Here is a 13,802-nt window from a genome sequence, read left to right as displayed (position 1 = left end):
TCTACCTTGTGATCAAGGACCGCGGGCCCAAAAGATCCGTCGTGCATACGTTAGAAGACAACTATGAACTTATAAAGCTCTTTAAGTTTGTTTGTCGTTTGAAAATTCTCAAATGGTTGGACACCCGCTAGGGTATAAATTCGAAATCGACAATAAAGTTTTTCACATGCACAAATCTGGATAATTAGTGTTAACGATTTTGAATCTCATTAATGTTCTTGTAGGGCTAAATTAAGCTTATGGCTCAACCAGATTTGAAGGGGTATCTGAAGTTTCTCATCGTCGAGAACTTTAATGTCATTGGTTCTTAGTGAGTAGGCGTTATTATGGTCACGCTCAAATAGAGTAACCACAATTAATCGCTCCATTCTACGTACCCTTTTTAATTACTTTTAAAAAAAAAAAAAAAAAAAAAATCTTATGGTTTGGAAGTTTTTCTTGCTTCATGAAAATATAACAGCACCGTAACCCAATTTTTTTTTTTTTTTAAAAAAAATGCCTTTACAATTTTGTGTAAACAAATTACAGATTAAAAAAAAAAAAAAAAAAGTAAGAACTTTTCTCAAAAAAAAAGAAAAGAAAAAGAAATAAATAAATAAATCATTTTGATGATCATGTTATTAATTAGTATTTTTTTTTTTTTGTTAATTTGCCCCTATACCAATTCAGAAATTTAATTAGTCCCTCATTTTGTCACAAACTAGACCCAAAAAAAAAAGTGTTTTACTTTTTAAAAGAATTAAAAATATATATTATTAATGCCAAAAATCTTGATATATATACAACACGAACACAACATAAATATCAGACCATTTACAGTTTACTATGTAAATTTAGGGTCCTAAATATGCTATAGACGTACATTATATCAATTATATACGATATGATTGATCTTTACCAATTAATATTTTTCTGTAAAAAAATGCGAGGAGGATATAATGATATATATTATCATTCACCAAAGAATATCCTATTTCATATATTTATAGCGACAAACTAATAAATATATGATGCAAATATATCGATGCATTTTATAATTAACTTGAAAATATTGATGCAAATTTATATGACTTGATTCTCTTGTGTTACGAATCGGGTACAGGAGCAATATGTCAAGGTGAATATGCAGATAATTGGATTAAATTGTAATATGGAATAAATGATAAAATGTCACCATTAATTGAGATATGATAAAATTTATATGGCAACTTTTACTTTTATTTTCTTCTTTTTTTTTTTACGAAAAAAAAACTCCTAAAATTAACTAGGCAACCACCTTAATTGGCACATGAATAAAGTGGTCAAAAGTTGTATATTGGAATAACAAAAAATCATATCTCTCATTAATTATTACCGGATGTCGTGATCATCTTTCTAAGCAAAGCTGTACTTGTAGAAATGAGCATTATCGTGGGGAATCTTCGTGTGAAAATTCTTCAAAAGCTTTTTACTCCGTTATGTTCTGATCTCCGGCCTTTAACGTGTATCCTATTTAACTCTCAAAACTAGTTGCTTGCAACATCGGACCCTTAACCATATGATGAAGATAAAAAAAGAAAAGAAATGCAGGAATTAAAAGCACAAGGAAAAAAAAATAATTTTAGCCATGAACATGTTTAAGTTAATACCTTGATAAATGGAAATGACAAAACCTTGATAAAGTTGCAAATCAGAACTTGCTTTTAGTCTGAGAGAGAGACAGTGATCTGCAGAAGCTTACCAAATGATTTTTAATATACTTCTTTGTATTGAACTTAAGAACATATATAATTAAATTCTGTCGTCAATCCTAGTTTCTATTAATTAATCACTCGATTATAAAAAATTTCATTACCGAAGTACTAAAATCTATAATTGGATAAACATAATATTATCGGTAGTGTATTCAAATTGGAATCTACGTACGTATCTTTATGTACGTATTCCTCACATTTTTGATATATTCTACCATTCTTCTATTTTGAAAAATCAACCATTTGAAAAGTCTGAACTAAAATAGAAAAATTAACCTGTTAACCCTAAATTTAGGGAATCCAATGTCAGTATTCTGAGAAAGAAATAAAGAAAAAAAAAAAAAAAAAAAACATTTTTATAGAAAATGAACATCAATTCAGACAGCCCAACAAGAATTTGTGGGAGACAATCGTTCACGAATATAATCACGCGGAGGCCACGACTTTTTCGATTGTCAAGCAAAAGGGGCCACGAAATTTGTGCTCGTATTAGAGATGGCCATGGTTGTTGCGCCTCCAAATTTTAAACATCCGATGGAGATGCATGAACCTGTTCACCTCCTGCATGCGTTGTTAATGATCATCATGTGTGTACTTTTTCTTCTTCTTTTTTCTTATTTAAATAATTACAAAAAATTACTAGTGTGTGAAAAAATTTATTGAAAGGTATATATATGGAGTTTTGATCGATCTAAGTAACCAAATATGGTGCTTGGAAATTGTTTTTTTCCCTCAGTTATTAGGTATCGATCTGCCCAAAGGGACCAAAGGCCATCCATGCATGCACACGTGACGTCCCGCCCTGCGTCATGCATGCATGATCTAAATGGTAATCGCGTGTGATTAGCTAATTATTTGGGCCATTTTCATGCCTTTCTTCGACTGAACGTACATATATTTCCATAAGATTCGATTTGCTTCGAAGCTTCTTTCGGACATGCATGTTGATTAGTTTTCAATCACATGGGTATGAAATTAGTTCCATTCCAACTTCCATATATATGATCGATAAATTCAAGACGACAGGCATTGGATTAGGTTAAATATAAACTAGCTTTCAAAAGACCTGGTCAGGTTCTGCATGTGTGCCTAAAAGAAGTTGTCCCCTAAGAAATAAATTACTTGCAAATTCAAACTGATTTACTTGACGCCATCAAACTCGTAGGCATATAAGTGATAGATTAATCCATTTATTCCAGCCAATCACTCTGACCGTTGACCGTGTTCCTTTTGTGACAACAGAGAAAAGATTAATGTCAATTGGTTGGAAAATTTGAAAGGTTTAGTCAGTTTTGTGTTGTAGTATTTGAGGACAAATTGGCAGGCAAAATCGACGTTTACCGAAATTTTTACAGATGGAGTTGGAAAATCCAGCTAATTTGTTGACGATTAGAGGTTATATGCTTGGGATGTGGGTACATGGGTGCCGTAGTCACTTGTCAGAGACACGCTTGCACTGAGTGTTACGTAGCCTGCTAGCCTAGCTTGCTTGGTTGTTGGGGTGTCACCTTCCAGGATATTTGGTTCTATAAATAGCGAATAATTAATCGTGATGGCAGAACCCGTGATAACAGTTTCAAAATAAAAAAACATAGATGATAAGAGTATGTCGTCTGCAGAATGGTTGACATTTCTTGCCAATCGATCTAATAATATATAATAATAATAATATTAATAATAGTTTGAAAAAAATACACATATCCTCTTAAACTGCTATTCAATTATCAATATCTCTCACAAACTACATATTTATAACAAAACTCTAATGTATGGACAGATATGAAAAATCTGCCAACTGGCCACTTTACTGATACTTTTGTAGTACTCATTATGCTAAAGAGAATATGAAACACTTGTTCTAACAAACTTGAGAAATTTACAAATAGTTGGCTAAAATTATGCTAACACCATTAATGGAGGATTATTGGACTCGATCGCTTGCCCCGATCATTGCATCAAGCTTGATTGATAGAACGGATTTTAGAATCCCATCATTAAGTGACAAAGATCATAAATGCACCTCAACTCAAACTTATTGGTATCATAGTATGATATTGTAGCGTACATGTCTGTCTACAGTGCTCTGACTTGGCCCGTATCTCATCAATCTCTTGACTTTATGGGCTTTGGCATCACAACTTGTTGACACATGGCGTTCGGCCCTGCCAACGCCATCCCCTAGTTATGGAATTTAGGGGAGTAAGAGGATTAGCAAGCCATGATAACCATGTTTGTACACTCAAAATCTATTTAAACAACATTAAGACTAGCTAAATATGAAGAATCTTTTATTTTTGGGCCCCTTCATCTAAGTGCTCTAAATTTAGTATTTATTCATCTCGATCTAAGGGGATATCTGACTTAGACATCAAAGTTAATTCCCGTCAGTTTGCTCCGATAAGCTCTTTTGTCTAAACCTTACTCTGTTGCAAGGATCGACTAGCTAACGATCGAAAACTGCACCGACATACATGCAACTAGAAAAACTATATTGAGTTGGGTAAAAGGATTCTAACACCAGAAATTGGCTATATATATATATATAGGGTTACGATCTTTCTCTCTCATGCAGGAATATAATAGTGAGTAAAATAAACATAAAATATTAGAAACTAATATACCATCCCTAAACCTAATACTAGTACTATTAGATGTCTATGTCTGAAACATGATTCATGAATAATGAATGTTCATTTCCTACACTAGATATGCTAGCTACTTGTAGAGGCCACAAAAGTCCAACTCAACAATTAATTACCAGCAGCATAATCTGCTAACAGTGCTGGTTGTTCCTACCACAGAAAGCAAATGCTAAAGATCGATCGAAGCGACCCAATGGATTGCAATCAATTCTTTTCCCATACTAAGGAAATAATGAGATTCCACAAATGTGGATGCAGGCGCTAAGTAAAAGGTACAAGGATCGGAGGGAAGATTGTGAAAAGCCATAATTTTTATCCTAAAAATATAATGTCATGGACCACCACCAACTTCTGGGTTTATTTTAATTTAATCCTATGGGGCTGATCGATATAGTGGTTCCTCGACGAACTCATGATTTCTTACCGTGGAATTAATCCCTGGAATCCTGAGTTCGACCTTTTCCATTAGCAGGCAGTTAATTAATAAGTCTTTGGGATCCCTCATAAGTAAGAACTTAAGCTGCTAGTTTTTTTTCTAATCAACTTATCTTGGTAATTGCAAATCCGGATCTCAATAATCCAATCATATCCATATAATAAATGTGAAATAATTTTTATGGAGCTACTTGTCCAAATAGAAAAGTTGCTCAAAACATGTTTGGATAAGTACTGGACTCTATAAAAATTCTATCACATTTGTTATCTAAATTACTTAAAATTCAAACAGCAAAGTTATTAAAAATCTCTATCCAATAATTGCTTGAGTGTAAGTGATGAGCGAACTGTCAAAAACTGTAGGATTTACGCTCCTAATTTAGAGTGGAATGATGAAGCATAGAAAGAGGAGGTTTTTATGAGTTTTTCCAACATATATTCTTTTTATTGGCTCCTTACATGTTTAATATATAACTAGTGCATAACTAAATATATATATTCTTTTAAAGTTTTCTTCTATTCCTTTTTTTTTCTCCCTTTTTTTTTTTTTTTTTTTTTTTTTTTGCCAATATATATATATACATATGCTAACTTGTGAGATAGTTCATAAGGTGGCAGAAAAGATAGCTAATTAATTAACCATGTCAATTGCCATGTGAATGACTTTTGAATCACTCAAGAAGTCCCTCAGTACTGTCTGTCTAGGGCCTCAAAGACTAGCTAGTTTCACCTTCCAATAATTAATCTTTAGTTAAGAAGATCGAAATCGAGATTTCCTCTCTGATTAGAGGTACATGAGCTACGTACGTACTACTTCCAATCAATGAATCTCCACTACTTCCAATCAATAATATGTCACATTCTTCAACATATTTATCATGTTCACTCAGACCGTTGGCTCATCCATAGGCATGGGTAGGTTCCTAGCTCGAAGTCTGGCTGTCATAAGATCAATATTCCCTCCTTTCCTCTTTCTTTTTTTTTTTTTTCTTTTTTTTTTTTGCCTAAACAGGTTATATCTATCACTAACTATCTAAAATAAATGAATAATAATACTTTCCACACCTATTTTTTACATTTTTTTTATGGGTTAATGTGTACATAGTATATTTTAAGTGACTTTTTATATTATTTTTATAAATGAATAATTTAAAAAGTTATTTAAAATACCTAACATTAACAGACAGAAAATAAGTATGAAAAATAACACAAATAATTATTTCATTGATCTATTTCTCCAATCAGAAGGATTTTTATGTTTATTCTTTCAATCTTTCTAATATATAAAATATCAAAATCAATGGCTAAAGTTCCTTTGGATTCCACTACGTACTATTGAGACATGGGAACCCACTCGTACCAGATTTTCAAATAATTTTATTGTAATCATTCCCCAAAGATGGTGAAGAAAACAATGAAAAATGTAATGGAACTGTCATGACGTAAATATATATTAATGCAAAAGTTTACCTACCCTCGGGATATAAAAATATTGTGACAGGCCTAGACATGAAGAACAAGTACAAGGAAAAAATTCTAACCAGATCAATGCAAAACAAGAAAATAAACACAAACTTCGATCACGTCCACGTGATTGCTACACCCCCGACATCTTTTTAGTTATCTTAATTAATATTCCTAATTAATGATATGTAGCATTGCAAGGTGTCACTAGCCAAAGAAAGTTCTGCCCTAGTATAGTTTAATTTCTTAGCTAGCTCTGACTATTCAAAGTTGGGTTCTTAATTTCCCATACGCAACCCAAAATTGCATAAGTTAGGCCCCGTCGCTGTCCGATACAAACAGGGTCGCAATCCCATGCTGACCTGGCAAAGTGAGCGGCCCCACATGTCGGCATATAAGCCATTCATACGTGTCCTGGGTCCAATCTGTTCCCTATGAGAGGTACATTTTATGAGAAATAGTATTTTTTTAACTTTTGGCGTGTCTCTATGATAAAAAAAAGTTCTGTTAGCGAACTTGGCGTCGCTCCAAACAACTATTGGTCCGGCCATCTACGTGACTAATCCCGTGACGTGGAAAGTGACGTGGTGATGATGGGGTCGGAGAAAAAATAAGAGCCAAAATTCGATACAATTTCACCTATAAAAAGCAAGCTCCTTCACCATAAATGACCGCACTGCCTCTCATATTCTCAATTTGTTTTCTTCGATCATCTTTGCTGTACGTGTGTCTCTCTAAGCTTTCAACAATGGCGGTTGAATCCCAGGTCTCGTACCCTCTTAGCCCTCCGGCAAGCGAGAATCACACAAAGGCGCTTGAGTTCATCGAGGAGATGACAAGGAACATAGACGCTGTGCAGGAGAGGGTTTTGGCGGAGATACTGAGTCGGAACGCAGACACCGAGTACCTCAGGCGGTTCCGGCTCAATGGGAAGACGGACCGCGATACTTTCAAGTCGAATGTCCCTGTGGTTACCTATGAGGATCTTCAGCCTGAGATCCAACGTATTGCTAATGGTGACCGCTCTCCCATCTTGTCCTCTCACCCCATTTCCGAGTTCCTCACCAGGTGAGAATATTATCACTATTAATCTCTCTTTCACACAAACCTGGATGTTTCTCTCGTGTTTATGTATGTGATTTCTCTTCTGGCTTATGATAAAATCTGTGAACTTGTAGCTCTGGGACTTCGGCTGGTGAGAGAAAATTGATGCCAACGATTCATGAAGAGTTGGACCGTCGCCAGAAATTGTACAGCCTTCTCATGCCGGTGATGAACCTGTAAGTACATCTTGACGACTTGCTTTTTTTTCTTTTTCTTTTTTTATGAATAAAATCTTTCATAGAACCGCAAACACTTACAACACTCCAGCGAAAAACTGGAACCCAATCCGAACAACCCCGATTACAACAACACCTCAGCCCACAAAGAACAAGCTAACAACAAGCCATGCTACTACAGATCGAGCTGCAGGCATGACACACCCAAGCCTTACAGGCTAACAGCACCAGAACTCAGAAAACAAAAAACCACCCTACAGCAACTAACAGAAGAAGCTAGCGTGCAACACCAAAGAACAAACAAACAAATCAAGTCAAAAAACAATTAGCTATGTACATTCCACCGGAAAGCAAGTTCCAAGTTCTTTCTAGAGCACTTAGAACTGCCCTTTGCCATAAATCTAGCTCCCACGAACTTCCCATTTAATCTGCGCTACAATGGACTCCTCAGTCCGAAGAGTATTGTGATGCATCAAGTCATTCTGCTGCCACCAAAGCTGGTAAACAGTAGCACCCAAACTAAGTCTTTCTAGAGTAGCCTTAAAGCTTCTACCAGTCAGGACAGCAGCCCCCAGCTCAGCAAATCGTCCCAGCCCAAGGGCACATTCAGCAAAGAACACTCGGCCATAATATTGGTCCAAATCCGACTTACTTAATTAGTTTGACATGTCTCATCTTATTCCGTTAACCCGGTTGAAATATTTTTTAGAATATAATAAATTAAATATTTAAATTCATCTAAGTTTATAATTTTAAATCTTTAAACAAGCGGTGATTTAACAATATTGGCGTTGTTCTTAACAGATATGTCTCGGGTTTAGACAAAGGGAAGGGACTCTACTTTTTGTTCGTGAAGGCGGAAACCAAGACTCCCAGTGGCCTCCTGGCACGTCCGGTACTCACCAGCTACTACAAGAGCGACCACTTCAAGACCAGGCCGTACGACCCTTACAATGTGTACACCAGCCCAAACGAGGCCATTCTCTGCGTCGACTCGTTTCAAAGCATGTATACACAGATGTTGTGCGGCCTCATTATGCGCGAAGAGGTCCTCCGAGTCGGTGCTGTTTTTGCCTCCGGCCTACTCAGAGCCATCCGATTCCTACAACTTAACTGGCAGCAATTGGCCGATGACATCTCAACCGGAACTTTAAACCCTAAAATCACAGACCCTTCTCTCCGGGAAAGCATTTCCAAACTTGTCAAACCAAACCCAGAACTCTCCGAGTTCATTACCAAGGAGTGTTCGGAAGAGAATTGGGAAGGAATAATCACAAGAATTTGGCCCAACACGAAATACCTAGACGTGATTGTAACGGGTGCGATGGCCCAGTACATACCTACACTTGACTATTACAGCAGCGGGCTACCACTTTCTTGCACTATGTATGCATCTTCCGAGTGCTACTTTGGGCTTAATCTCAAACCAATGTCCACGCCTTCTGAAGTTTCCTACACCATCATGCCAAACATGGCTTACTTCGAGTTCTTGCCACATGAGCCGAACGCTCCAGCTCTATCTCGCGACTCACCTCCGCGGCTTGTGGACCTTGCGGACGTGGAAGTTGGGAAGGAATACGAGCTCATCATCACCACCTATGCCGGACTTAACCGCTATCGAGTGGGTGACATACTCCAAGTCACCGGCTTCTACAACTCGGCTCCGCAATTTCGGTTCATAAGAAGAAAGAACGTGTTGTTGAGCATCGACTCGGACAAGACGGACGAGGCTGAGTTGCAGAAGGCCATAGAAAATGCAACAGCGCTCATAAAGGAATTCAACACGAGTGTGGTGGAGTACACGAGCTACGCAGACACGAAATCAATCCCAGGACACTACGTAATTTACTGGGAGTTGCTTGTGAAGGATCCGGCCAACTCACCCACAGATGAGGTCCTGAACCAATGCTGCTTAGCCATGGAGGAGTCACTGAACACTGTGTACAGACAAGGCCGAGTCGCGGACAACTCCATTGGACCGCTTGAGATCAGGGTGGTTAAGAACGGTACGTTTGAGGAGCTCATGGACTACGCAATCTCTCGGGGCGCGTCGATCAACCAGTACAAAGTACCCAGGTGCGTGAATTTCACCCCTATCATGGAGCTCCTCGACTCCAGGGTGATCTCGGTGCATTTTAGCCCTGCTGCGCCGCATTGGATCCCTGAACGACGTCGTTGACCACATGACGGCATTTTCTTTGACTTAATCTTCGGCTGTGATATATATATATACCTTATCCTTCTATTGGTGTTTCAATAAATGTTGTCCTTTAATCCCATCCATGTAATATGTTTCTTATGTTCATCCCTCAAATAAATCAAATATACTTAGGTGTATGGGCTTCATCTAAATTGAAATGGAGTTCGATACATCATTCCTTTTTTTTCTTCTTCTTGTTGGTATGCAGAATTATATGTCACCAATTCAATTCAATTGTAGTTATTATTATCTTCCACTATAATCTGCATTCAATTGAGGGTCTCACTCTACGATGATAAATGACACGGAATCTGAGATGAGAGATGCAAAGTGCAGTACATAATCTCATGACCTCCTGTGGTTAGATTTGTAAGAGCATTCCTCGTAAGCTTTTCATTTCAATTTTTTCACTAAAATTTGGTAAAAAAATTCAAAAAAATCCACTTCAACAAACTCGATCTCTATAATTTCTATCTTTGTTCTTGTCAAAATTTCACTCCAAATTTGACCTACAAATTTAATGATCGATTCAATTTTTTATTATTTTCACTTTCAATTCCCATCTCTTTTTCACTTCTTCACTTTTCTTTCCCCCCCTTCTTCACTTTTCTCTCCCGTTCACTTCCTTCCCCATCCCCTACTCACAGCAGGTAACTCTTTCAACATCTCTAGTTTCATCTCTCTCTCCCTCCTCACTCGTCTCACTCTGTTTCTCTTTCCCTCACTCTCACGCATCTCTCCATCTCCCTCTCGCGATTGTCTCTCTTTCTATGTGCGCGTGTGGGTTTGTGAATGAATTAAAAAGTTGGGTTTTTCTAATTGAGATGTTTTGCACGCAAAAGTTAATTAATTTCTGAGCTTTGGGTGTTTCTCATCCTTACTTTTGTTTGAATACGTAGGCTATACTGGGTTTCTATTCATTTATGCATTCTGTTACGTTCTTTGTCGATCTTCACTATCTTTAATTAACCTTCTACCTGTTTATGTTGCATTTTCTTTTCATAATTTTGTTTTCTAGGTTATTGACATCTGGGTGCTGAATACAGTGATACTAGTTGCTTGAGATGGTTGCATGTTAAAAAATAAAACTTTACATTTTGATTAAAATTCGCCGATTTTGATTTTTTTTTTCTTTTTTCTTTTTAATTGAAGGAAATATTGTCCATGGGTGGAATCTGCATAATTTGATCCAAGAAAGGCTGGTGTAGTTGCAGTCTTATTTTCTGCATATTACGGTCTTTTAGTTGTTTTACTTGTTTAGCAAGTTGGTGTTGTTTGTCTCTTCTAGGGGGGGTATGTCCCTGATTTGAGTTGGCTCCAGGCTTGTTAGAGTGTTACTGGTTTGCTGTTGTTCTTTTTGTAGTTTGTTTTGCTTCTGCATAATTCTGTTTTGTTGCTTTCTTGCTGTCTTTTAGCAGGTTGGCTTGAGTGGTGCCTATTCGGAGGATTTGTCCCTGACTAGGTGTTTGAATCCAGTTTTAATTGGAATGTAATATTTCTATGTGTTTGATATATGAAGTTTTTAATTCACCCCAAAAAAAAAAAAAAAAAAAAATATTGACAGTTCATGCTTAAGTTGTTAGATTTATTTTGTGAATACTCTTTTTCTGGATAAAGTTTATTTTACTCATTTGGAGCAACTTTTCATGGAAGTTAAAGTTGTTAAAGTGGTTGCTCTCAAAATCAATAAAAAATAATATCTATTTAAAATAAAGTAATATCTAAAGATTTTGATGTAGGAAGCTTTTTAAAAGTGATAGATAAAATAACAAAAATAAATTGTTTAACTAAAATTTGGAGAAAATTTGAAGAGCTCACTAGGAACGCTCTAAGTAGTCCGGAGGGGGGATTCAGGCTAGCTCTCAAACTTACTCCCAAATTATAATGTCTCCTTTAAAGTTTAAAAACTTCAAATGTCTAAAAAAAAAAAAAAAAACTACTTTGTTCTTTCACTTAACCTCCTCTATTAGGAGTTTTTGTTAAATTCGATGAAAAATGGGTCATATGTGATATATGTGACCCAAAATGACAATAATATGATTGCTTTTAAGAGACTAAGATCATATAAATTGTTAGATTGTATGAATCATATGATCATACATTCATACAATAATACTTATATCATATGATCATAAACTGGATAGACCATAGAACTTGAGGGTAGGTTTAGTCGGTAAGCTACTTTAATTTGTCCACTCATTGGAGGATTCACAAGGTCCATAAAACTTTAGGGCTAGCTTCATGGACTGGTGGGTAGCTATATATGAGCTCTGTCGGTATGGTTGGAGATGGAGGACTCTTGGTCTATAATAGCAATTTGCTACAAAAGGTTAGGTTTGGCAGCCCTATTTTTTAACAAACTATAGTCAATTAATTAATATGTCCATTCTCTTACATCAATGTCTCTCTTTTTTTCTTTTTTATAATATATATAAGTAATTAAAATTAGAAAGAAAGGGATGTATAGACAAGGTCCATTATTAAATCGTACTCGGTTCGTTCATAACTTGTACCCATTATCAAGTTTCCAGGCATGAATCACGTCTTTTATTAGTTAAAGTCAGAAGGGAACAAAAATGAAGCAGAAAAAACGTAACAGAATGGGTATATAGGGAAAAAGCCCAGCGGCTGAGACATTTAGCTAGCTAGGCGGCTAGCATATATATGGATTATGGACTAAGTTCTGGCACTAGTAGGGCTAGCTAGCTAGGCTCAAGGCTAGCTAGAAGGTAATTACATGGTCAAGTAGTATTCCTAAACACGAATCAAATATAGCCTACGAAGATAACCTAATTAAGCCGTGTGAGAGAGGTTAGTGCCTTTTGACAAGGATATATCATCTACCAAGAAAGATATATATATATATATATATATATATATATATATATATACTAGCTAGGGATCGATGTATCGGATCAAATATAAGCCTATGATCATGGCCTCTTACAAGTTACAACACCCGTGTAACATTTGACATTAGAGGATCAGAGATCGATCGAGTGATTCAAAAGCCTCGATCATGACATTCGCTTCCAAAATAAAGATATATACGTTTATAGATAGATTCCCATGCTCCTTTATTTTTTTTATAGATAGATTCCCATGCTCCTTTAAATCACCCTAACATATAGCTATAGATCACAGCTGTACAAACCCTCCTTGCTTTAACGTTAATGACAAAGGCTACATATCCTAAAAAAAAAGAGACAAAAGTATAGTTGTGTCAAGATATAAATATATATAAGACGTCTACAAGGGGTAACTCAGTCGGCTAGGGCCACGTCTCATGAAGCAGAAGTCTCTAGTTCAAATATTTCCTCCCCCTTTTGTGTGGACATATTAAAATAAAAAAAATAAAAAAAAAGATATAAATATAAGACTATATATGTTAGATATTTCAATTTTAACCCGCTAGCTAGCTAGTTTTATGTTGAATTCATGTCAGATTTGTGAGTGGTGTCAAAAATTGACAGCCATAAATGTCGCGTGTTAAGTTCCGGTTATGTCGAAGCATGGGTATATATAAAACTATAAAGGTCAACTATAATTTGATCTATTTAATTATACGGGTTAGACGCCCCAACCCTAATCCACTAATTTTGTATTTATAAATTCTTATTAAATTTAAAATTGTGTAAAAAATTGTCAACCTTAACATAAAAGTTAAGCCACTGGTTTGCTAGTAATAAGTACTGCCATAGAATCAACTCGATCATGTATCGATCATATTACAGATTATAAGTTCATAATCCTTTAAGATCTTAGAGATATAATTAGGGAGTCGAAAAAAAAAAAAAAAAAAAAAAAAAAAAAAGGTCTCCTTTTCCTGGATGCTCAACCTCAACCTGTGGTATATATTTTGTTACGACATGATTTACGTTTCATGTTGGTCCGGTGAGGCATATCCTGACACCTCGCAATATTCGGATTTTTGCCCTACGTGTTGGTATTATGATTTGATTTGCTTAATTAGCCTCACCGTTTGTAAAAAATCTGCATACATATATATGGGGTCAAATAAATAAAATAACTAATTAACTTTATCATT

General features: G+C 35.9%; 1 protein-coding gene across 1 annotated transcript; it reads left to right on the top strand.

Moving 5' to 3' along the window:
• Window positions 1-6,953: 6,953 nt before the first annotated feature.
• Window positions 6,954-9,937, top strand: LOC133864709 (probable indole-3-acetic acid-amido synthetase GH3.1). Its single transcript, XM_062301117.1, has 3 exons — window positions 6,954-7,342; window positions 7,453-7,554; window positions 8,359-9,937. Exons 1-3 carry the CDS (start codon window positions 7,023-7,025, stop codon window positions 9,731-9,733), a joined length of 1,797 nt encoding a protein of 598 aa, XP_062157101.1. The 5' UTR covers window positions 6,954-7,022; the 3' UTR covers window positions 9,734-9,937.
• The last annotated feature ends 3,865 nt before the right edge of the window (window positions 9,938-13,802 follow it).

Source organism: Alnus glutinosa, chromosome 3 (genome assembly GCF_958979055.1).
Source record: "Alnus glutinosa chromosome 3, dhAlnGlut1.1, whole genome shotgun sequence".
Classification (NCBI taxonomy): Eukaryota; Viridiplantae; Streptophyta; class Magnoliopsida; order Fagales; family Betulaceae; genus Alnus; species Alnus glutinosa.
The sequence above is the reverse complement of the archived record's forward strand: the minus strand, read 5'-3'. Positions and strand labels throughout refer to the sequence as shown.

Bases quoted from the DNA above. Each gene is read 5' to 3' on its own strand.
- LOC133864709 (XM_062301117.1), top strand. From the start codon at position 7,023: ATGGCGGTTGAATCCCAGGTCTCGTACCCTCTTAGCCCTCCGGCAAGC. The intron at 7,343-7,452 runs GTGAGAATATTA...GTGAACTTGTAG, and splicing joins ATTTCCGAGTTCCTCACCAG to CTCTGGGACTTCGGCTGGTG. The intron at 7,555-8,358 runs GTAAGTACATCT...TGTTCTTAACAG, and splicing joins CTCATGCCGGTGATGAACCT to ATATGTCTCGGGTTTAGACA.